Here is a 25,413-nt window from a genome sequence, read left to right as displayed (position 1 = left end):
CTTGAAGTAGACAATCTTATCCCCAAATATTTTGTGATTTACTATAAATTCAGGACTGGCTTCTCGTCTGTTGACTCACTGTTTTAGGGTGAGATGGGGAAGAACATGGGAGAAGAGAGGGGCTGATGGGACAACTGAGAGGTCCCAGACATCTGGGGAACGGGTTACTCTTTCAGTGAGGACCTGTGCCTCTTCCCCCACCTCCCTCCCCAGGACCCTAGGGACAGCTCCGAGCAAGACTCGGCCCCAGTCTTTCCACTTGCCCAGGAATCCAGTCTACTAATGAGTCCCCATTAGCACCCTCCCCCAGGCCTGCTGTGTCCTTTGGAGGTCAGTAGTCATAACCTTGATGATGCCTCCTGAGGCTTCTGCGCTGTCCCCTCTGGGGCCTGTATTGGTGTTACAGTGAGCCCAGGGGTCCACAGGAATTGGAGACAGTAGGCCTGGCCCACCTTTTCCCTGGGTGAGGGGGCTCATACATTCTGGCCTACACTAATGGTATTCACAGAGACACGTGATCTCAGCACATCAGACCAAAGCTGGGCCTGGGCAGTGCCCCCTGGCTCCCTGAGAAGCCACCCCTCCCCAGCCATGGCAGAGGTGGAGGGAGGGTCTTGATCCCTCCCATCAGCTGAGGCCTCCCATCCTCCCCACCTCCTCGTCACTGTCCTCATGGCCCCCTTTCCTTCTCTTCTTCTTATCCGCCTCCTTTTTCTCCTTCTCTGGAAGGATGTTGTCAATCCAGGCCAGGTCATGCTGGGAAAAGATGAGGTCCAGAAGCCTTCGAACAATGATGAGACCCAGGATCTGTGGTGAGAGTTCAGAGAAAACCATGGGTTCAAGGCCCCACACTCCGGTATTTTTTTTTTTCCCCCTCCCTCAGTCAGCTATGTTTAGGGACTTTTGCTGGTATCTTTGGAACCTTCTCAAAACTTCCCCCAAACAATGGTTCCCCTCCCACCCATCTTGGTTCCTCTCATCTGGCCCTTCCTCAGTTGAGGGACAGCTGAGGTGGGAAGCCAGAGGGGGACCATGGGTGGAGAACTAGTTATTCTTTAAATTAGTGGTTCTCAAACTTGAACTTGCATCAGATCACTTGGCGGACAGTTAACACACAGATCTGCATCTCTGACAAGAGGCTGCATCTCCTGGCAGAGGTGTTCATGCTGCAGATTCAGGAATTAGACTCTGAGATCAACTGTGCCTATGTCCCCATTTCTAAGAGCTGCCAATCTCTCTGCTAACAGAAGCTGGATGCTGCCATATTTAAAGGAAAGGCTAGAAAGTTTGTGTTTTTTTTCAGGATAAACAAAGGCAAAACATGCATTCTTTGGAGAAGATTAAACACTGACCTTTTAATAAACGCAGTGGGTCCAAGTAGCTACTTTTGAATATTGTCCCTTCACCCCCAAGAACTGGCCATTAAATGAGGTCAGGGAGAAAACCATCCAGCCACATTTAACACTGGGTCCTGTGTCTCGGGAGCGAGCAGAGCTGGGGAGTTGGACAGACCTGGTTTTCAAATATCCTGGCTCTGAAAACAGATCATGGTTACTAGGGGCAAAGGTGGAAAGAAGGGCTGTCTTCACAGGGACAGCACAGAATTTTAGAGGTGACAGAATTGTTCTGTTTCATGACTATGGTGGTGGAATCACTACTCTGTGATTTATCAAAACTCATAGAATAGCAGAGTGAATTTTACTGCATGTGAATTAAAAAGCATCAATGTGGGGGAAGGGATGAGTCTTGGCTCTAGTCCTTTCTGGTTGTATGACTTGAGTCACTCACAGCCTCAGGGTTCCAGCGTATAAAATGGGGTTACTAGTAGTTCTTAGGGCCAGTGACAACTAAATGAAACAGCACTCAGTCCCTGCCCTTCATCACTCTTGAACTCCCCACTGTTGGAGAGGATCCATTTCACATTCCCTGGAGTGGTGGTTTTCAACCTTGGATGCAGATTTATGCTTACCTGTAAACTTACTACAAACACCAATGCCTGGGTTTTTCTAAGATTCTGTCTTAATTGATCTGTGGGTGAGGCCCACATGTACTTTTATAAAGTTCCCAAGTGACTCTTATGAACAGCCAGGGTCAAGAAGCACTGACTAGAGCCCTCCCAGGATATTTCCGATCTCCTCTGTGTCCTCAGTTTGGCCCCTATTCCAGCCCTGCAGGCTTTGGGGCCTACCTAGGGCTTCCCCAGAGCATTAGCCCACGGTAACCCCCTCCGTTTCCCAGGTCCCAGCAGGGGCAGAGCCCACTGCTCCCCACGAGGACAGATGCAATGTGCTGTGGGCTTTTCTCCTTTTCCGTTTTAATTTTGGAATAATTTAAAACTTACCCACAATTTCAAGAATAGCCAAAGAATTCTCACATACTTTCCCCAGCCTCTCCAAACAATGACATGTTAATGACATTAAACTTTGAAGTTCTAAATCTCTGATTCTAGCTCTCCCTATCCCCCCCCTTCATTTTTTCAAATTCAGTTATATGGAAAGGTGGACTTAGCATAGCTCTACTTCTGCACTTGGTTTGAATTTTGGCGGTGGGGCTCTCAGTCTCCCTGCTGAATGTGCCCAGCTCCATCACACCACAGAGAAGGGGAGTTTGGGTGGCTTTTGCGTTCTCACTGAGCGGCCCTGACCTGAGCTGGGTGGAGGCAGGCGTGTGCATTGTCACTACAGTATCCACCCACCACACACAACTTCTGCCCCCTCTAAGCCTCTGCATTCCACCATTGACCCCCCAGCTCCATCTGGCCTGGAGTCACAACCCGAATCTTGATCCGTGCCTGCCTTTGTGACCCCAAGAGAGTCAGGTCACTGTGGAGGAGACTAGGGTGGGTCTCCCCGTGGACACCTTCCCTGGCTGACCCTGCAGAGCGAGGAGGGAGAAGCCTGTGCCCATCTTACCATGATTGGGAAGATGATGGCGGCCACTGTGGACTTGAGGATCCAGAGCACAGCCAAGCAGAGTATCTGCACCAGGGTGAAGAGGTGGATCCGGCGCAGCGGCACGTGCCGCAGGAAGGCATGGTCTGGCTGGTGCTTGGCGGGCATCAGGAAGAGTTTGCAGCGATCCCAGAACTGGTGAGGACAGTGTGAGCCTCAGCCAGGCCTTGGGGACCCTGCTGGCCCTGCTGGGGGCTTGGATCTGGTAGAATGGGTGCCACAGCAGGGTCTCACTGAGGGGAGCCCCTGGTCAGGTCTCGAGGATGCAAAGGAGGGGGAATGGAGGTCTAGGAGGAGGTATCATGAGATTTTATGGGGGGCTGCTGAGCTCTTGAGGAGGGGTACAGCCCTGGTGCAGGCCCCAAAAAACACTCCACTTTCAAGGAAAATGCAACTTGAAAGCAACACAAGCTATCCAAGACATCTGGTATATCATGGTAAGTAACAAAATGTTTTCTTCCATGCAGCTTGCCTTAGCGAAGAGAGAGGGGTAGTGGAAATGCTCGTAGGAATCAGCGTGATCTGGGTTTTGAGTTCTGAGCCTGTTTCTTCACCTGTAGACTGAGGACCTAAGGACCTAAGGGTCCTTACCTGTATGCCATTCAGGGAGGCCACACCCATGTAGAGGAAGACTCCATACAGCACCGGCAAAGGGATGTACTGAAACGAGAGGGGAGGCAGAGCTCTGGACCGGGCCGCGCCCACAGCAGGCTGTTGGCCACTCTGTTCAGGATGGGAGTGTCTGCCAAGTCACGGAGGCAGCCTGGTCAACCTCGGCTTTCCCCCAAGTGTTGGAAGAGCTGGAATTTTGGAGGAACGAAGCGTCTGTGAGCACATCTGGAGCCAGAGTGTCCGTGGGGGAGGAGATGGTCTCTGGGGCTCTGCTGCCCCTTCTCCAGCCCAGTGAGCAGCTGCTCGCCCAGCCTCCCCACCCCCCACCATCTTTATGCCCTACAGAAGCCGTGTAGTCCAGCTGAAGATTAACCTTCTGGAACATGGCAAATCTCTACAGACTGCTCGTTCGTGCCAGCCCCTTCCCACCTCCAGCCCCAGCTAAGGGCCCCCCTAAACTGCACTGCTCGGCTTGCAGGGGGCTGGTGACACTCGATGAGCTTACCTATTAGTGGGGAGTACCTGCTGAGGAACAAAACTCATGCAATGTATACAATCAGGTAAAAAAGAAGCAGAACAGAGTGTATGAGGTGACCGCCACTGGGCGACAACCAACTGCTGATGGTTTTGTGGGTAGCTGTCCTTCCCATCATGCTCTCGGGCAGTTCGCTTTTTCAAACATGGGATCATATCACTCATACTGGTCTACAGTGGGCACTGTAACTCTAGAAGATTTCTGAGGTACGTCTCCACTGTCTAAGCTGAGTCTTTCCTTCTCTTCTCCTTCTCTTTACCTGCACAAGGCTGGTTCGCTCCCTCCCAGGGCTGCTGTGCTGAACACTTGCAAGAACACAAAGTCCTATATCCAACTTTTAGAAGTCCATTTAAGAATGCTGGCAAATCCAAACAAATCAGCAGCCTCTCATTTAAAATAAACTAGGCTGTGTTCATTTTTTAAACACAAAGCATGATTTGGACCCGCATGCTATAAACGTTACTCTACAACATTTGAACTTAAAGGAAACATGGGTCCATGACATCATTCCATTTGTATATGACTTAGGAGGTTTTTGCCTTATTATTAAATAAGGTAAAAATTTCAACTCATCAACAGACAATTGGTTTAATAAATGTGGGTATATTTCTATATATCTACAGATATGTATACATCGTACATACAATGGAATATTATCCTATTACACAGCAATAAATGAAATATTGCCATTTGTACAACATGGATGGACCTAGAGAATATCATACTAAGTCAGACAAATATATGACATCACTTACATGTGAAATCTAAAAAATAATACAAATGAATCTGTATAAAACAAAAAGGCTCACAGATGAAGAAAAGAAATTTACTGTTACCAGAGGGGAAGGGAGAGGGAGGAATAAGTTAGAGTATGGGATTAACAGATACACACTACTGTATATACAACATTTAAACAACAAGGATCTACAGTACAACACAGACAAGATCCAATATTTTGTAATAACTTATAATGGAAAATAGTCTGAAAAAAATCTGGCCTAATCAGCCTCATAGTGTGGGGGCAATGAAGAGAGAAATGAAATCTTAAATAAAAGATTAAGCTATAATCTGTAACACAAATCTTTTAACTAATTTATTTTTGGCTGCACTGGGTCTTAGTTGCTGCATGTGGTTGAGGACAGTGGGGCTACTCGCTGGTTGCAGCTGCAGGCTTCTCTCGGCAGTGCCTTCTCTTGTTCAGCACATTTTCAATAGTTGTGACACATGGGCTTAGTTGCCCCACAGCTTGTGGAATCTTCCTGGGACTGGGGATCGAACCCATGTCCCCTGTATTGGCAGGGAGATTCTTAACCACTGGACCACCAGGGAAGCCTGACACAAATTTAATATGGCTTAAAACTTCTGTTTTGCTCTAACGAGTGTGAAAACCACATCAAACAGAAGAACTGGACTGTCTTAGTTTGCAGTTACCAGTGACTGATTATCATCACCTCATTATTAAGCCTAGGGAATTGTCTCCAGTCTTGCCATTTGTGTATTAAAAAGCAAAGACATCACTTTGCTGAGAAAGGTCCGTATAGTCAAACTTATGGTTTCTTCCAGTAGTCATGTACAGATGTGAGAGCTGGACCCTAAATAAGGCTGGGCATCAAAGAACTGATGCTTTTGAATTGTGGTGCTGGAGAAGACTCTTGAGAGTCTGTTGGACTATAAGGAGATCCAACCAGTCAAACCTGAATATTCATTGGAAGGACTGATGCTGAAGCTGAAGCTCCAATACTTTGGCCACCTGATGTGAAGGATCGACTCATTAGAAAAGACCCTGATGCTGGGAAAGATTGAAGGCAAAAAGAGAAGAGGGTGGCAGAGAATGAGATGGTAAGATAGCATCACTGACTCAATGGACATGAAATTGAGCAACTCTAGGAGATAGTGAAGGACAGGGAAGCCTGGTGTTCTGCAGTCCTTGGGACTGCAGAGTCAAACACCACTTAGCAACTGAACATCTTGTCATTTGCAGGCTGAAAGAGCTTTCTCAGAAAATCTGAAAGGCCTGTGACATTACACTCTGACCAGTGACGGGGCTGTGATCTAGAATTCTAGATTAATTGATGCCAATCTTTCTTGGATATCCAGGGAGGAGTTTTTCTCAAATATTAATGACAGAGTAAAGTGGCAAAAAGGTGCCTCTGGTGTCAGCTTTATACCACTTGCTAAAGCAAAGAACAAGGATCACAGTCCTACAAACATAAGGCCTTCCTATACAATTTGAGTCTGAGACTGTGAGAACAATATGGGGACAAAAGGGGAAGCTTCTGATATGATCAGGAGTTCCTCTGAGGCAGTATGCAGAAATTCACAATCCTGACAAGCTGCGGTGAGTTGCAAAGAAAACAGTAAAACAAGAAAAACCCTTTGGGGCTTGGAATGAACTGAGAATCTGCAGAACTGAGTATGCAAGACATTTATGCTGCCCATCAGATACACAGCCACTTCATCCCCCAGTGCCCTTGTTTGGCAAGATAACCAAATATTTGCAAACTGGTGATGGAAGGACTGAAAATTATCACTGATACTCTAATAAACATCACTGTATCTAATGTCAGTCTAACCATTCATTGATTCAGAGAGATGGGTAGGAGGTGGTTTTGTTCCTTGCTGCTCAAAGTGTGGTCTTTGGACCAGCATGATTTGGTACCATTGGTGAGTTTGTTAAAAATGCAGAATTTGGGGGCCCCCACACAGCTATTGAATCAGTATCTTCATTTAACAAAATTTCCAGATGATTTTTAATACACACGAAAGTTTGAGAAGTCCTGGAACAGAACTCTACGGGAGGAACTGGTCCAGAAATAGGTGAGGTTAATAAATAATATAGAAACAATAATAACAATAGAAACACTAACAACTAGGATCTAACTTACACCCTCAAAATCTGCAGCATCTTCTCTTTTGGCTACATAAATAAAAACTAAAAATTTCAACTAAAGCATGGCCTTGGGTAAATAGTTCTCTAGTGTAAGTTCTCAATGAGTCTAGTACTTGCCTATGTTGATAGAAGTAGGAAAATTTAGAGTTGCAAAAACTTAAACAAGCTTCATGGAAAATTTTCTTGATTGGAAATAAATTCTGGGATTGTATCTAGTAACTCAAATCTGTTTTAAAATTGTATTTTTCTTGAACTGGCTATACCAAATATCTCTACCTAGAATCAATCTCATGTTTAGTACTGGTGTCAACCAGTGGCTTCCCTGGTGGCTCACTGGTAAAGAATCTGCCTGCATTGCAAGAGATGTGGGTTCGATCCCTGAGTCAGGAAGATGCCCTGGAGAAGGAAATGGCAACCCACACTCCAGTATTCTTGCCTGGGAAATCCCGCGGACAGGGAAGCCTGGGAGGCTACAGTCCTTGGGATCACAAGAGTTGGACACAACTTAGCGACTAAACAACAGCTACAAACTAGTGATAATGCTTTAATCATCTAACAATTTTGAAATCCTTGATATAGACCTTGATATAATTAAATCAGAAATCTTAAATCTTATGGTCAATAAGACTTGAGATGTCTTTCCTGTTATAAAATGTGTCAAAAAGATTAAATGATTTTATATATGTGTATATTTCAACTCATTATAAAAGGGTGGCAGCCAGATTTTTCAAATCCTTCTGTGAGAAAATGCAATAACAGTATCAGAGCATTTGGAGCTATAATAAACCCCATAAAAACTTTTTCATGACAGCTAAAGCAATAAGGAACATTTCCCCATAGATGGCATCTTACCCTGTTTATAGAGCCTGTTTTTCTCTTCTTTTTGCTGCACTGCCTGGCTTGTGAGATCAGCTCTCCAACCAGGGATCGAACCCAGGCCACAGCAATGAAACTGCAACTCCTAACCACTGGACTGCCAGGGAATTTTCTCATTTCCCCCCACCAGGGCTGAAATTTTATTAGAAATTTTTTATTGCAAGATACTTGCTTTATAATATTGTGCTGGCTTCTGCCATATATCAGCATGAATCAGCCACAGATATATATATGTCTCCTCCCCCTTGAACCTCCCTCCCATCTCCCACCCCCTTCTACCCCTCTAGGCTGGCATAGAGCACTGGGTTGAACTCCCTGAGTCACACAGCAAATCCCCACTGGCTATTCCACACGTGGTGATGTATGTTTCCACGCTCCCCTCTCCATTTGCCCCGCCCGCTCCTCCCCCACAGTGCCGCATGTGTGTTCTCAAGGCCTGCGGCTCCACCGCTCCCCTGTAGACAGGCTCAGCAGAGCCATCTTTCTAGATTCCATGCACGCGCGTTAATATACAACGTTTGTCTTTCTCTTTCTGACTTCACTCTGTATAATAGGCTGTATAATAGGTTCATCCACCTTATTAGGACTGACAAATGCATTCTTTTTCTTAAAGCTGAGTAATACACATTGTATATATGTACCACAAACAATAAATGCTGGAGAAGATGTGGAGAAAAGGGAATCTTCTTGCACTGTTGGTGGGAATATAAACTGATACAACCACTATGGAGAACAGTATGGAGATTCCTTAAAAAACTAGGAAAAAAACTACCATATGACCCAGCAATCCCACTACTGGGCATGTACCCTGAGGAAACCATAACTGAAAGAGAAGCGTGCACCCCAGTGTCTGTTGCAGCACTTTTGGCAAGAGCTAGGACATGGAAGTGGCCTGGATGTCCACTGACACATGAATGGATACAGAAATTGTGGAGATGTATATATATACACACACACACACAATGGAATGTCCCTCATTTTAAAAATATCTATTTATTTGTGCTGGGTCTTAGTTGCGGCATGTGTGGGACCTAGTTTCCTGACCAAGGATTGAATCTGGGCCCCCTGCATTGGGAGCCCCAGAGTCTTACCCGCTGGACCACCAGGGAAGTCCCCTCATTTGTTTTTATAAGATGCATAAATTAATAAATAAATTCAGTCCACAAGCTTTTTGTGTGGAAAATTGCAGCAGAAAGGAGTTTCCATTACTGCTTAGAATAGGAAACTCTATTTTGCCAAAGAATGAGCAATGACTACACATCGTTTAAAGTATGACCATCAAAGGCCTTGGCAATAGCATATCTTATGCACAGAACTATTTTCATCCCAAATACTTTAAGTGTATTCCCTGGGCATGCTGTTGATATTTATGTTAAGAAGATAGACAATATTAGTGCAAAAACAAAAGTTTACTAAAGTCAGGGAAAGAATCTGCCTGCATGTGGGGGACTTGGGATCGATCCCTGGGTTGGGAAGATCCCCCGTAGGAGGGCATAGCAACCCCTTCCAGTATTCTTGCCTGGAGAATCCCCATGGGCAGAGAAGCCTGGCGGGCTACAGTCTGTGGGGTCACAAAGAGTAAGACATGACTGAGAGACTAAGCACAGCCCACAGCAAACATGAGTACAAAACCCTGGAAGATTTATACTCATAATGTGTCCATAAGATAACTGATTAAAGTGCAAATGGAACAAAAGGAGGGAAATGAGTGGAATTTTCTAATTGCTTTATGTTCCATTCAAATACAAACAAGAGCTTGTGAGAAATGACTAAATAGCTGAACACTCAACAGCTGGGGCAGCAGGCCTCTCAGGGAGGCAGACACTGCACCTGCAGCGTTCGTAGGAACGTTTGGCTCTTACAGTGCCTGTTGGAGCTTTTTTAACACACACACTCAGCTGTTAGACAGTATTGGGATTGACAGGCACAACGGTTCTTTGGGAGCCTCTCTGTAAAAGCAAATATTCCCCGACCATTTAGAATACTCTTTTAAATTAACAAAACGTCCCTCTCTCCCCCATTGTATGTAATCTGTTTCCTGCAAAATGGAAACATCCCTTAAAAAATTATTCAATACTTTTTGGTTGTGTTCAGCACCAATTCTCAAGCCAGAAATTTTTCCCATCATAAATCAATTAACATCATGGTTCATTAGTCTTTTTTTTTTTGTTTCCACAAGCTCACCCCTGAATGAGCCATTCTGGGAGATATATGCTCCAAATATATTCCTCATCGCTATCACCTCTTCCGGCTGATCTAAAGGGACTATTTGAAGCTATAGTACGAGGAAAAAGTCACTTATATGCCCAAGACATGCAAGACAGAGGAGCGGAAAACAGGCCCAAGAGCAGTGACAGAAGCCTCCCCCTGCAAGTTTTAAGCTTCAGAAAACAAGCTAACAAGGAGGCCAAAACCCGCAAAATGGAAAAAACCAACTTAAGAAGCCATTGATTTAAGCAAGGATGGAACTTGGCAGAACTTTCTGAAGGAAGTGTCCTCCAGAAAGGTGAGGGTGGACCCTGGGAGGGGTAAGATAGTGCTGGTGCTGATAGTAGAAGTGAAGTCACTCAGTCGTGTCTGACTCTTTGTGACCCCATGGATTGGGGCCTACCGGGCTCACTCTGTGCATGGGATTCTCCAGGCAAGAGTACTGGAGTGGGTTGCCATTTCCTTCTCCAGGGGATCTTCCCGACCCAGGGATTGAACCCAGGTCTCCCACACTGTAGGCAGACGCTTTACCGTCTGAGCCACCGGGCAGGTCCAGGGAACAGAGATGTAAAGGGTGAGATATTACAGAAAACAGCAGCGAGGATGGGATGTCTTTGGCCTGCTAGGGGCCACGTGGAGAGCCTGTTCCACGCTCTGAAGCATCAGGCCAGCACCTTCTCAGACGGACAGGGCCCTCGCAGAGGGTACGGAGCCTCACCTGCAGGATGGGAGCCAGGAAGACGGAGATCCCTGTCAGGATGAAGACGATGGTGCCAGTCACTCTCTGTTCCCTGGCAGAGAAGAGCACACGGTCAGGGTGGGCTGGGAGGCGCTCCATGGCATCCCAGCCGTCTGGGCACTTGAAGGCTGTGTCCAAGGCCCGGGGCTCTGCCTTGCTCTGCCATTCCAGAGAGTAAACCAGTGACCTGAGGACAAGCTGCCCAGCACATGTGTAGAGAGTGAATCTGACTGAGGTGAGGGCATTTGTAGGGGCCTTCAGGAGGCCGTTCAGGGGGTGCTTGAGCCAGACCGACTTGGGTTTAATCCTGGCTCTGCCACTTACTAGCCATGTGGCATCAGTCAAGGTCCTAAACGTCTTCAGCATCAGGAGAATGTATTTCATGGCGCCCACCTGAGGGGTTGCTGTGAGGATCAAGTGGGAGATGAAGTGCTCATTATCCCTGCCTTTCAACTGTAACAGGACCTCACGTCTGTGGGACATGACTGATGAGGATGTAGGGGAAGGGGACCAGGCTGCTGGCAGAACAGGTGTGGGCGCTGCAGGACAGGTGTGTTTTCTGGAGTGCTCAGACCCAGGCACAAGCCTGGAGGGAGCTTGGGGCTCTGTGGCAGACTGCTCAGGCCCAGACATCTGGGGCTTGGGGATCCAAGAGAGGACGCTGCCCTGACCCTAGGAACCGCTTGGGACCTGCTGGGTGGCCCAGGTATTCTCAGGCCATGGGCAGAAGTTCTTAGGACAGCCATGTATGAGAACATCAGTGTCTGATGTGGGCTCACCCCAGAGCTCCTAAGGGCTGGAAGATGCACTTCCCTGCCTGAAACAGGTTAGGGACCTGACTTGGGCATGAGCGGAGGGGCGAGGGAAGGGACAGAAGTGACAGGCCATGGGCTACAGCCCAGGGGCAGACGTGGTCCTGGAAAGGCTTTCTGGAGGAGTGAGATTGAGGAAGACGTGAACCCTGATTTGGGGGTTTGAGGGACGGCATGGCAGGGAGTCTTAAAGAGGGGGCAAAAACCAGGTCAGAAGGTGCTCTGTAGGAACCCTTGAGTGGCCTATATAGGCAAGAAGTGAGAGCGTGTGAAGGGGCTGGGGTGCACTGCTGGGAATCTGTTAAAAAAACCCCACGACAGCTGAAGTTTTGTCTCCCCCTTCCCTCCCTTCAGAGCTATCACTCCCATCCCTGTGGTTCCTGGATTGTTAGAGAAGGGGCCCTATTCACCCAAATACCTCGACGGTAAGAAAAACCCACTTCCCCACCCCCCAGACTGACCCCAACTCCTGCTCGGGTGGTCACCAGGCCCTGACCTTCACCTACCTGACCCCCAGGAACTGGGGCTGCTCCCCAGGGGCGCTGGTCTCTGTCTCCATCTTGAGGCTGTCAATGTGGGCGATGGAGATGACCGTGGCAGCCACGTACCAGGGGAGCCCCATGAAGGAGCAGAGGGCCATGAGGGTGCCCACCCAGAACAGGTCCAGATGGTAGCCAGCCGCCTTCTGCAGAGGCAATGGGAGGGAGGAAGCTGTCTAGGGAGCCTGCTCCCAGCCACCTGTTGGGGTGGGGTGGGAGAGACAGAACTCTCCCAAAGCAGCCATTTTGCGGAAGAGGTTTTGAGGGCTCTCCTCAGCCTTCTAGACAGTTCTCTGCAAGGACTGCCACTCTAAGGGGGTCAGGCCTTACCACCCCCAGAGTTTGGTGAGCCAGGGAACTGATGCAGGTCAGGGAGGAGAGAGGTGTTCAGGCTTGGAGAGGCCCTGGGTTTGGGTCCTTGGGAAGCAGGGTCTTCTACCCAGCAAAGCAATGTTTCTACAATTCCCTAATGAGAGGCCCCAAATGGGGCATGTCTAGCTCAGGCCTAGAGTGGTCCAGATTGGGATGAGGGAGAGGATAGCTGGAGTCTCCTCAGACCCAGAGGCAGGGAGAGGAGCCTGGAGGGGCCAGGAAGGTGAAGAATGCTCCTCTGTCTATGGTTCTGGATCAAAAGCCCCTTGTTAGGATTTGTTCAGACTTCCAAGTTCAATGTCGGGAGACAGAGCTGGGAGAGTCACTTTGGGAGAAGTGAGAAGCGCATGCCCAGGGGCCCAACCTGGGTTTGGCCCTGGCTCTTGGAGCCTCCCCTGGCCCTCTGGCTTTATCCACATCTGGAGGTTACATTCCCCCTGCCCTCCCTGCCCCCGGAACTCCAGTCTCCTGCCCCCAAACTTGCTTCACAAATGGCCCAACATTCTGCAAGAAGCAACACCTCCCTCCTTCGTCCCTTCTGACTCTGTGGGAAGAGGCTGTGCCCCTGCCTGCTAGCGCCAGGCTTACCCTCAGCTTGTTCTCCTTCCGGTTGACTATGACGGCAGTGATCTGCTGGTCCATGAAGATCAGGATGGTCACCAGCAGGGCGGGCAGGATGCTCGCTAGGTACACCCACCACGGGTTCTTCCCAAAGGGGGCCACGAACCAGCCTCGGTCAGGCCGTGTGGGCTGAACAGAGCAAAGGAGAGGGCCCTTTCCTCGCTCCCTTGTCCTGGAGCGCTTGTTGTCCGGCCCACTCTCCCAGACCTCTGCTATTCCCACACCTGGAGTACTTTTCAAGTATATTCTTTCTCCTTAAAGCCATTAGGCACCTGCAACTTTAAGGAGATCCAGGAGGCACAGGGGTCTTGGGAAGGATGTGGTGTCTACAGAACAAAGGAGATGATTTGTTGCAGCTGCCCTGGGCTTGTTTGGAAAACAGGGTGGTGAGAGTCAGAGGACACTGGGAGAGAGTTTGTGGTCACTAATTGCAAAATATGCCAACAAGAAATGGGAATGAGGCCTAAAAGCAAGAAAAAAGAAAATGAGAGGCCCAGTGCCTGGCACTTTCTGCCTCTCCTCTGGGTCATCTGTCTGGGGAGTGTTATAGTGTTGTCTGTAAAACACCAACCATTAATTCAGACTTGCACATTGAGAATAAGGCATTATCTGTGCAGGAGCTGGGGTGGAGTTTATATTCTGCTTATTTAAGAGAAAGAAGTGCTTTAAATTTCAAGGCCAATGTGAGTTTTTATGAGATGTTGAAGCTGAAATAATGTTGCAAAAGTCAAGCCCTCAGAAGTAGGGAGGGTCAGCTCTAGAACCTCTGCCTCCCAATTCAGTTGAGGTGGGCTGTGCTCCTTGTGGGGGAGCAGGGCTCAAGCAGAGCTACAGGCAAATCGCACCAACTCTGGACCAATGGCTCAGTCAGTGAAGAGTCCGCCTGCAGCACAGGAGGCCCAGGTTCCATCCCTGGGTGGGGAGATCCCCTGGAGAAGGAACTCTCGCCTGGAAAATCCCATGGACAGAGGAGCCTGATGGGCTACAGTCCCTGGGGTCACAAGAATTGGACACGACTTAGCAACTAAACCACCACTACCAATGGGAAATTTATGAAACTTAAGCACGCTGGATGGCATCACGGACTCGATGGACGTGAGTCTGAGTGAACTCCGGGAGATGGTGATGGACAGGGAGGCCTGGCATGCTGCGATTCACGGGGTCGCAAAGAGTCGGACATGACTGAGCGACTGAACTGAACTGAACTAAGCAGGCCGTGGAAGCTCCTGGAGGACTTGTTAAAATGCAGAGTGCTGAACACCACCCCCAGATTTTCAGAGCACACTCTGAGGATCATTGGTTTGTGTTTGTTTTGCTCACCTTGTGGCTTGCAAGATCTCATTTCCCCAACCAGGAACTGATCCTGGGCCATGGTGGTGACAGCCCACCATCCCAACCACTAAGCTACCAGGGAACTCTTGAGGATCACTGTTTTAAAGGATCATTTTCAACAGATCCCAAGTGGCTCATCTTATAGACTACCACGAGTGAGGGAATTGTCAGTTCAGTTCAGTCGCTCAGTCGTGTCCAACTCTTTTCGACCCCACGAATCGCAGCACGCCAGGCCTCCTTGTCTATCACCAACTCCCAGAGTTCACTCAGAGGGAACTGTAGACCTGTAAGTGGAAATCAAGCGGCCTTAGCTGGACTGGAGGGTGGATTCCAGCACCTTCCCTTTATCCTGTGGCTACACAGCAGAAATTCATCATGGATATATCTGCAAGCCACCACTGCAAAGGACTGCCCCCAGGAGGCTATGTAGTGAAAGTGTGAAGCATATACAGAGAACTGATGTGGCCCCTTGGCTGAGTACATTAAAAACTTGATCAGCATAGAGGGCAAGAGATTTGCAGCTGGGGGGCAGGCAGAAAAAATGCCCAGAGCAGGGTTCCAGAGCAAACCTTAATTTCGCTGGGCACCAGCAGCTTGGGGGTTGCCAAGCCGAAACAGGCATCAATTCCACAGAAGAGCAGGATGGAGAAGATGATGGAAAAGTCAGCTATTAGGGCGCGAATCTGCAAAAGAGAGAAGAGCAAGTCAGAGAAGCTCCTGCTCACTCCAGGCAGATATCATCCTCCAGCAGCAAAGAGGAGAACTGCTGGGAGCTTGAGCTCCAGAGTCAGAACACCCACCTTCAGCTGTCTCAGAGAGGGCCAGCTGCTCTCTAGGCTGGATGGTCCCGGTGACACTCCCGCCCATTGCTTTTTGTCTCCAACACTTGGTTTTCTAAAACCTTTGTGTTTTTACAAATCTGACAGCTGTGAAATGGTATGTTTTCACTCTTCTCTGCAACACTGAATTTCAAGGGGCAATGTGGTGGTTTGTAAGTAATTTGACAGCGGAAAAGGCGGTGATTTTTTAAAAGTCTTCACTGAGTTTGTTACAATATTGCTTCTATTTCATGTTTTGGTTTTTTGGCCACAAGGCATGTGGGCTCTTAGCTCCAACCAAGAATTGAATTTGCACCCCCTGCCTTGGAAGGCAAAGTCTTAACCACTGGTTCACCAGGGACGTCCCAGGACTTTGTTTTAATGCATTTATGTTGCAAGTACACTACTTTTTACTCAAGTTGTATTTTGTAAAGGCCAAATAAAAGACTCTTTAGAAAGAGTAAATAGGTAAAAAAAAAAAAAAAAGAAGAAGAAGAAGAACCTAAGAATAAATCTAATAAAAAATGTGCGAGACCTCAAGATCAAAACTTATAAAACACTATGATGAGAAAAGAGACCTTAATAAATGGCAAGGCATACCACACTCACGGGAGCTTCCCTGGTAGCTCAACTGGTAAAGAATCCACCTGCAATGCAAGAGACCTGGGTTCGATCCCTGGATTGGGAGGATCCCCTGGAGGAGGGCATGGCAACCCACTTCAGTATTCTTTCCCGGAAAAATCCCATGGACAGAGGAGCCTGGTGGACTATAGTCCATGGGGTTGCAAAGAGTCAGACACGATTGAGTGACTAAGCACAGCAAGCATACCATATACATGGATCAGAAGACTCAGCATTTCTCCTCAAGTTGACATTTAGAGTCAACATAATTCTATCAAAATTCCAACAAGTTTTTATTTTGGATTTAAGATTCTACAGTTTATGTGGAAATGCAAAAGGCCAAGGCATTATTGGAAAAAAAGGACAAAGAGGGAAAGTTTGGTCTGTAAGCTATACATATGTATTAATCAGTCTTAGAAATGAAGACTGATATTGACATAAAATAAATCAGTGAAACAGAATAAAAAGCTTAGAAACAGATCCCATCACATATGAACATTTGGTATATGGCAAGGGACACACTGCTTCCCTTGTGGTTCAGCTGGTAAAGAATTCTGTAATGCAGGAGACCTGGGTTCCATCCCTAGGTTGGGGAGATCCCCTGGAGAAGGGAAAGGCTGCCCACTCCAGTATTCTGGCCTGGAGAATTCCATAGACTACGGTCCATGGGGTCGCAAAGAGCTGGACACACTTTCAAGGGAAGCACTGCAGAGCAGTGGGGAAAGGATAGCCTCTTTTAAAAAAAGAGTGCTGGAGCAATTGGCTATCAAAATAAAACCACTCTCTCACACGTAACATCAAAAGCAATCCCGGAAAATTACGGATTTAACATGAAAGGAAAAACAATGAAGCATTTAGAAGATAACATAGAATATTTCCTATCCAATATTTTCTTTGAGGAAAAATGTGAAGCTAAGAATCTCCATTAATCAAAATATACCATTAGGGAACTTCCCTGGTGGTCCAGTGGTTGGGAGTCTGCCTGTCAATGCAGGGGACACGGGAAGATCCTACATGCCGCCAGAGCAGCTAAACCCATGCTCCACGATAAGAGCCGCCACAGTGAGGAGCCGGTGCACCACACCTACAGAGTAGCCCCTGCTCACTGCAACTAGAGAAAGCCCCTGTGCAGCAATGAAGACCCAGCGCAGCCAAAAACAGAAAGGAGATACAATCAGCAAAGTAGCAAGGCCAGTCACAGAGCAGAAGATACATGATCACAAAAAAGTTTCTATCCAGACTGTATAAAGAGCTGCAAATTGGAAAGAAAAAGACAATCCGGTTGAACATATGCAAGAAATGGAAACAGCCTCTTACAAGAAGAAAGTCAATGGTCTTATGGCCTATAAACACATGAAAAGATTTTCAACTTATTAGTTGCTGGGGAAATAAAATGAAGAAAACCACAATATACTACTAGGCTAAAGCAAAAAGTCTGATAATATCAAGTGTTGTCATGGCGACATTGTCATTGACAACAAAGGAACCCAGTTCTCTCCGACTACAAAGTCTGTGCTCTTAACAAAAAACCCCTCAGTGAGCAAGCGCTGATGTGGACCCATCACACAGACCAGAACCCTCTCAGGGACTCAGCAGAGGCTGCCACGTGGACTGTCTGACTAGAGGCCCCCTTCTAATTGCAGGGTGAAGTTACCTTCGTGGGGAAATAGCGGCTGAATTTGAACTTCTTCAGGGTCAGGGTCATGGAGTATGTCCCGAAGAAAAGGATGAATGACATGAGTGCCAGGTCTGGGATGAACTGGCAGGAATTCCCAAGTAGGCGCCCACCATAGTTCAAACACTCCTTTTTGCTCAGCAGGGACCAGTCCAGCGCTGTGAGGTTAAAGGGGTTGTACTTGGAGACCAAGACAGGAGAGAAACAGTCAGGGCCTTCCTGGCAGGTCAGCTGCGTCCCTCCACCTGCAGTTTCCAGGCAGCCCACACAGCCTTCCCATGCTCACGGGGGCTGGGGGGCCCAGCTCTCCTGCCCCATATTGGTGCCCAGCAACAGAGTTATGCTTCTGGGGACAGGCTGTTTCAAGGAATGACGAGCAGGAGGCTCCCTGGGAAGGTCAGAAGCTGACACGTGCTTCTTCATTGTGTTCTAGGAGGTACTGCTGTGTTAGGAGGAAAGTGCAGGTCTGGCTCCCATCCCAGCCAGTCAACCATGGGTCCTGTGCACACCGCCTTCCTGGAGTGTCTCACATGTACCCTCCCCTCTCCTTCCTCTTTGAACACCCTTTCACATACTGGGGCTCACACTCCACCTGTGTCAGACCTCTGTAAGGTTAGTCACTTCAGTCACCTGACCTTTGGTGTCCCAGAGGTTTAAAATCCAGGGCACACAAAACAATTACATATGTGTATATAATATATATTCCTATACTTATTCATATATATATATGTTCCTAAGTATGTATGTGTACACACATCCATATACATGTCTCTAAGCATAATAAAAGGAGAGTAATTTGTTTAAAAATTTATATTTTGAAAAACTAATGTGCAAATATTCAGGAACCCGCATAATGAACTACACAGATGCTTGCCACTAGCCATTTTGTATGTTTGTATTGAGACGTGTGGTAGTTTGATATAATGAAGGTCCCCAATGAATCAGGCCACCCTATGTTCACACACCTTTGCAATGTGATATCCACAGTTCTCTAACAGACAAAAACCCTTAAATGTCTGAAATAAGAGGAAAGGACTTACCAGAGAAGTGTTGGTATTTGGTGGCAGCGTGGCTGAAGCATTGAACAGGGTTGTATTCACTGCGGATGAGCAAAGGGCATGGGGAAGGGTCATCAACTGCCAGGTGGGGAGCTTGCACCCCACCCCAGGCCCCGCCCTTTCATATTTCCTTCCAGTTCCTTAGGGCCAAAGACTGTTTTCATTGTGAGGGTAGCTGCCCCGCTTCACTCTTCTCACTTTGCCTGAGGAGAGACCCTAGGCCACAGTTCTGATAGACTAGCTGCATCGGGTTAGGACAGATCCTGTCTGATCTCAAAGGGCTGGCTTTAAAAACTGCTGCCAAGACAAAACTCTGACACAAGTGGGTAAATAATTTGCCTTATGGAACCCTACCACTCACCTGACCAATGTCTCTGCTCTTAGACTTTAAAAAACATTTTCAAAGAACTTACTCTTTGCCATGCGTTATGCCAAACGCTTAAACACATCATCTTGCTAAGTTCCTAAATCCCCAAGAAATCTCCCCATTTTAAAGATGAGGTAACTGAGGCCCAGAGAGGCTAAGTAACCTGCCCTTTGCCCAAGGTCACACAATTCCTACTCGAAGGAGCCACTATCTATCCCAGACAGGCTGGCTGGAGCCGACACACCTCCCAGCTCTAGACAGCAAGCTTCCTTTCCTGCTCTGCTCCCTTTCAAATTACACTTCCCTTCTCTCCTGCGCTCTCCATATGTGTTTTGCTTTGGTTTTTTAGGTCAGCTGGGCCTGCAAGAACTTGTTTGATATCTTTCCTAATCTTCCCCTTAAATGCTTGCTGAGGAAAATTAAAGCTGGGTCCAGGACCTGAAGGAGAATTAGGACCCCAGAGGTGCTGTTCTCAGCCTTCACTCTGGATCCCTAGTCCGCATTCCCCTGCCCCAGCCTCAGTGTCCCTGAGTGAGTGGAGCAGAGGAGGGTTCCTTTCAGGGGCCATGAGATGTGGCCATTTATTAAAAGGCAGCTTTGGAGGGCTGCTTGCTGCCATCTCTCTTGCTCCTGCACCGCACAGATGAAGGAGCAGGGCTGGAGCCTCCTTGCCTTCCAAATGAAGGCTGACTCAGCTCTTCCTCTGTGGCTGACTTGAGCAGGAAGGAAGGAGGCCCAGCCAGCTGGCTGGCAATGACCTGAAATCCATCATAAGCCCCATTTGGCTCCTTCTAGCTCTGGTTAGGAACCCAGAGGGAAGAAGAGGCTATTCTTGAAGCATCCTGCAACCTCCAATAAACAGTCATGGGGTGGATGTGATCAAGGACCCTTTAATGTGGCCCATAATTGGGCATTTGGGGCTGGGAGTGGCTAAGGAATTCAGTCTTGACCCATAGCAGAATATTCTGAGAAGTTCTACAAACCCAGGGCAAATCAAGGACAGCTGCTGCCTTTCCTCACATGACTGACCGAAAGAACATGATGCACAGTTAACAGCGGAGCAGAGAAGGCAGGCAGGAAGGCTGACTCAGGGCTGCTCGCACAAATGCTGCAGGACTCCCAGCTAACACCTGAGCTGGGGAGTGCAGCGCCGTTCAATTGCCCGAGTTGTCAGACCAGATTTTCCTTTGATGTCTTCTGCTTAGGCTTTATCATTCTTTGATATTGAGAACAATATAAGGTTTATTTGAAAGCCACTTGGAGATGAAGGTAGAACTATAACATGGAAAATCCCAGGAAAGGTCCAACTGTCAACTAGTTTTAAATTCCAGTGTTTACAAAGTGGTACTCACTTGGGATTGAAAGCAGCCAAGTCAGTGTATGCAGCATCCATAAATAGAATACAAATCAGTTACAATGGAAACAAGATTAAATTAAAAATAGTGCCCCCAAACAAGCTCTTACGATAAAGAGTGAGAGTGCCATGGTCAAACTGGGTTTTGCAGTACCACTAGGATTATGGAACTATTAGAAAATGAGTGGCCCATGGACTGGGAAAGAAACCATCCTAGTTATCTCCCTCACTCCAGCCTGTTAAACATCTAGAATCTTCCCTTTCATATTCCCCTAATCAAAACTAACTTGTCCTGTTTCCTGTTCCTTTACTTTTCAGGAAGAAACGGAAAACCTAATCTCACTAGGGCTAGTTGCTAATAATGATTTGGTTTAATAGAGCTAAATCCTTAGGTTCTCAAACTTAAGCATGAGACTCACCCAGAAGGCTTGTTAATATACAGCTGGCTCTATCCCCCCAGTTTCTGATTCAGCAGGTCTGGGGTGGTACCTGAGAATCCGCATTCCTAACAAGTTCCCAGATAGTATTGATGATGCTTCTAGGGACCAACTTTGAGAACCAAGGCAATAGCATGACCTGAAAGAATGCAGTGACATCAGGGACCTGGGCCAGGCCAGGCCAGATGCTATTTGGAGTTAGGTGGATTCGAAAATGGTTCTCAAATCCTACCTTATAGGTCTTTTCATGCTTACATCCCCTGTTCCTGCTGCTGCTGCTGTGCTAAGTCGCTTCAGTTGTGTCCGACTCTGTGCGACCCCATAGATGGCAGCCCACCAGGCTCCCCCGTTCCTGGGATTCTCCAGACAAGAACACTGGAGTGGGTCCCCTGTTCCTAGGGAACCCCTATATTTGGTTTCTCCTGTGGATAGATGATTCCCAGAATGTCCATATGACCTCAGAATTTGGATCATTTCTGAAAGAAATCAAGCACGTGTAGTTCTAAAAGCCATGTTTGTGGGAACATGTGTGTTTAATGCAATGGATCTGTAGTTCAAAGGGTGTGAGCAGAAAATGAAAGTGCCCCAGTGGGGCTTTGGCCCACAGAGGCAGGATTTGCTCCTGGGCATGATGACAAGAGCCAGCAGGTAGGATCTCCTCAGTCTCCTGGGCAAGCGACATGCCCTGGCTCAGGGTGAAGGACAGCTTCACCTCCTGCTGGATTTTAATGAAATACCTCAAAATTAATGATAGAGGAAAAAAAGAAAAAATTAGGTCTAGACAGCTTTACAAATTCAGTGCAGTGACAGAAGGTGAGAGTGTACAACCAAAACCACATTCTCTGAGGTCAGAAAACTTTATCTTTATAAGTGAAGTCACTCAGTCGTGTCCGACCCTTTGCGACCCCATGGACAGTAGCCTACCAGGCTCCTCCATCCATGGAATTTTCCAGGCAAGAGTACTGGAGTGGGTTGCCATTTCCTTCTCCAGGGGATCTTCCTGACCCAGGGATTGAACCCAGGTCTCCCACATTGCAGGCAGACGCTTTACCGTCTGAGCCACCAGGGAATCCCTAGCCTAAAGTTGAGGGCATGGCAATTGTGCAACAAATATTTTGGTTGACTTATGATCAATTATTTTTAATCAATCATATGTATTAAGGTGCTGAACAACAGTGTCTACTTACGTGCAATTCCAACCCAATCTGAGTATAGAAATGAAAATGTCACAAGCATCCCGTGAGACCAGCAGCACTGATACCCGTCTTTTACAGCTAAGAAACTGGTGTGACCTTGGGTGTCTCTGGACCTCAGTTTGCTCTGTGAGTCCAGCCTGGTGGTGCTAGGAGATACGTGGATGTCCCTCTAGGCACTGCTCTATAGCATCCTGGGCACTCTGGGTGCATCCCTCTGAGGGCTGCTAGGGGCGTGATTACGACTGTGAAGGAGGCCAGTGGTCCACGAATGGAAAGTCCTAACATTACGGATGATGCTTTTTTGGTCAGAAAGGAACTTCGCAGGAGTGGCACTGAGTATTATCGGACTGACGTTGGTTGATTTAGCCTCCCACCCAGAGCGGGGGTCCTTTCTAAGATACCTTTGGCAGATGGATATCCAGGTAGTGTCCAAGCTGTTTGCTACTACCCGAGGGGACCCGTACCTCTCAGGGGGGTGGCTCCCACCTCTGTAAGTTATACCTTGAATTCAGCCAGCATTTGGCTTCCTGGAGCTTTCATTCCTCAGCCTTCCTTCTGCATCTTATAGTTACACAGGCTGAGTCTGGCCCCTCTGTGACATGACAGTCCTCCTCTCATACCACTCTAAGATCTGGTTAGCCCCAGGTTCTCCAATCATTCTGCAGTGGCGTGGTTACCAGGCTCTCCTCACCCTGACTGGCCCTCTACCCTGGACATGTCACCATCTGCAGGGATGCTCATCCTTCGGCATGAGATGAGCAGAGATGTGCAGAGATGTGTCAGGAAGAGCTCACAGTGTCATGAACTCATGTAACTGGGAGGGACTTGAGGTCCCATCAAGTCTACCTCTGGCCTGACGCAGGAACCCCTGAGCAGCACTCCTGACGCTGCGCATCACCCCACGCTGAGGCCAAGCATGCCTTCTTCCTCTCCCGGGGTATCACTACCACTGCTCCCTCCTGATTATAACCCTAGGCTCTGGGATTTTGACCCTCATTAGAGCTCTTGTCCCCTTGGATTCCTTCCAAAAACTGGTTTAAGCTCCTGTACTTGCTCCCTTGGGATAGAAAGCCCTTGGCTGAACTGCCCCTCCCAAGCTGCTTCACTCTCCTGCATTTGAGTAGAGAAACGGGGACAGAAGGGGTCTGGATGTTGTCGGGGAGTGGGTGGTGGGTGAGGGCCCAGAGCACCTCTGGGGTTACCGGTCACCTGTGTCAGGGGCGACGCACTCGCATTTGTAGGTGGTGATAGAGTCAGGCTTAAAGTTCATGTTGATGGGGTAGTACTTGAAGGTACCGATCATCTTCTTGATGGCATCGTAGATGAAGATGAAGCTGATGAGGGTGGAGAAACCCTCCTCAGTGAAGCGGGTGATATACTTGATGACAAAGCTGGCATCCGTGGCCACCAGGATAAGGCACTGGACGGCTGAGTGCAGGCCAATCCAGAGGCGGAACTCCATGTAGTCCAGGCCGTTGCCTCTGGAAGGCAGAGGGAAGCGAAGACCTCCAGCCCGGGCTCTGGGCTGTGCTCAGCTCCCCAGGCCCACCCTGGGGGGCTCATCTGCTCCTTCTGTGGCACAGATATCCCCCTAGGAACTGCAAGAGGACTGGGACTGTGGGCAGGTCCTGGGTGGGGTTGTCTGGCCTGAGAGAATTCTGGGGCAAGGATCTCATGGCGTGGCAAAAAGGTGCTCACACACTTCCGTTCTGAAACATTTGGTAACAAACAGCCAGACCGAATGAAAACAGGGAATTTCAGAATGATCGAGCTGGAGCAGGCCTTAGAAATGGGCTCAGGCTGTAGGTGCAGCGACTGAGCCCAGAGCTGCCCGAGTCAGGGTATAGCCTTCCAGCCTCCAGCCTGAAACATTTTATACACTGCATTGGCTTTCAAGTCATAATTGCTCACTCTGCTAGTGGTGTGAATGCTCTCTTCTTGTCTTGCCTGGATTTCTCCCTATGCGCTTTGCTAATATGCACTAGAATGGCTTTAAGGCAGGTAGCGGAGGGGAGTCAGGATGGACCGCCTCGCAGCACCTCCTAATAGTTTGGGTGCCTTCTCAGCCCATCTCCCTCTCGGGGCTCCTCCCCTACCCCACCCGCCGCATAACTGCAGCAAGTGAGGAGCAGGTGCGTTGGGAGGCGGGGTGGGGCGGGAAGGGCACCTACTTGCTGAAGTCGAAGAGGAGCTTCTCAAAGATGAGGATGGGTCCCGTGCTGCTGAGTATGATGAGAGGCTGTCCCGAGAAGAGGCAGAACAAGGAGCCAGCCATGGCAGTGCCCAGGAAACTCTCCATCACTCCCTGGGGGCACAAGGACTGTGAGGCTCAGTACAGGCATGAGAAGGGGCCTCTCCAACAAGCTGGAACCCAGCTATCTTGGCAAGGGCTCAGGCCATAGTGCCTGTCCTTTGTCCCAGGTCTTCTCCTCCTCAAATTCTGCTCCCCATCTCTGACTCCACAACCTCCCACAGTTGCCAGCATCACTCTCCCTAATTCTAGGCCCCATATGACTTCCTTTTGGCACGCTAGGGCCTCAAATGGAGAAGGAAATGGCAACCCACTCCAGTAGTCTTGCCTGGAGAATCCCAGGGACCAAGGAGCCAGATGGGATGCCGTCTATGGGGTCGCACAGAGTCGGACATGACTGAAGCGACTTAGCAGCAGCAGCAGCAGCAGCAGGGCCTCAAAAACAGGGCTGCCAGTGGTTGTGCTTGTACCCCATACCCGTTTTACTCCCAGAGGACAGCCCATTCATCTACCCAATCATTTTTTCATTCAAAGATCTAGTAGGTGATTTTAGAGATCAGATCATTCATTCATTCAAAATCCATTAAGGGCCAACTATGCATCAGGCATTGTGCTAGGTATTGAGGACCCACGGGCAAACAAGAAAATACATCTTCATTCTAGTGAGAGATACAGACAAGTAACTAGGCAATTTCCATACAGAAGAGTTTCTCAACTTCAGCACTACTTACATTTCAGGCTAGATCATTCTCTGTTGTGGGGTGAGGCGGGGGATGCCCTGTGCATTGTAGGATGTTTATTAGCATCACAGTAGCACCTCACCTCCCAGTTATAATAACTCAAATTGTCTCTAGATGTTACCCAATGTCTCCTAGGGGTCAAAATCGTCTCTTATTAAGAACCACTGCCAAGGGATGTGATAAGCTGGGATAAGATAAGGGTGTCACAGGAGCACACAGCAGGAGTGAAGGGTGGTCAGGAAAGCCTCCCAAGAGGTAGACAGACCGAAGCTGAGACCCCAAAATTGGGCCGAGAATAGACCAGGAGCATAGGATAAGTGGAGTGATGAGAAAGAGTGTGGTCTGGGAAAAGAGAACAGAGTGTACAGAGGCTGGAGCTGAAAGGGAGCCTGGCTTTGAAAAACTGAAA

General features: G+C 48.2%; 1 protein-coding gene across 1 annotated transcript in view; it reads right to left on the bottom strand.

Annotated features, from left to right (window-relative positions):
• Positions 448 to 25,413, bottom strand: part of SLC4A5 (solute carrier family 4 member 5) — a 93,480-nt gene continuing 68,514 nt past the window's right edge. The window contains exons 13-23 of the mRNA XM_018054707.1: positions 24,185 to 24,318; positions 23,223 to 23,494; positions 18,642 to 18,700; positions 17,581 to 17,781; positions 15,057 to 15,170; positions 13,123 to 13,284; positions 12,130 to 12,308; positions 10,791 to 10,863; positions 3,543 to 3,611; positions 2,913 to 3,086; positions 448 to 807 (exon numbers count right to left, since the gene is read on the bottom strand). Of these exons, the coding sequence (XP_017910196.1) occupies positions 628 to 807; positions 2,913 to 3,086; positions 3,543 to 3,611; positions 10,791 to 10,863; positions 12,130 to 12,308; positions 13,123 to 13,284; positions 15,057 to 15,170; positions 17,581 to 17,781; positions 18,642 to 18,700; positions 23,223 to 23,494; positions 24,185 to 24,318 (1,617 nt within the window). The 3' untranslated portion in view covers positions 448 to 627. The remainder of the gene's footprint in view (positions 808 to 2,912; positions 3,087 to 3,542; positions 3,612 to 10,790; positions 10,864 to 12,129; positions 12,309 to 13,122; positions 13,285 to 15,056; positions 15,171 to 17,580; positions 17,782 to 18,641; positions 18,701 to 23,222; positions 23,495 to 24,184; positions 24,319 to 25,413) is intronic.

Source organism: Capra hircus, chromosome 11 (assembly GCF_001704415.2).
Source record: "Capra hircus breed San Clemente chromosome 11, ASM170441v1, whole genome shotgun sequence".
In the NCBI taxonomy this organism is placed as follows: Eukaryota; Metazoa; Chordata; class Mammalia; order Artiodactyla; family Bovidae; genus Capra; species Capra hircus.
The sequence above is the reverse complement of the archived record's forward strand: the minus strand, read 5'-3'. Positions and strand labels throughout refer to the sequence as shown.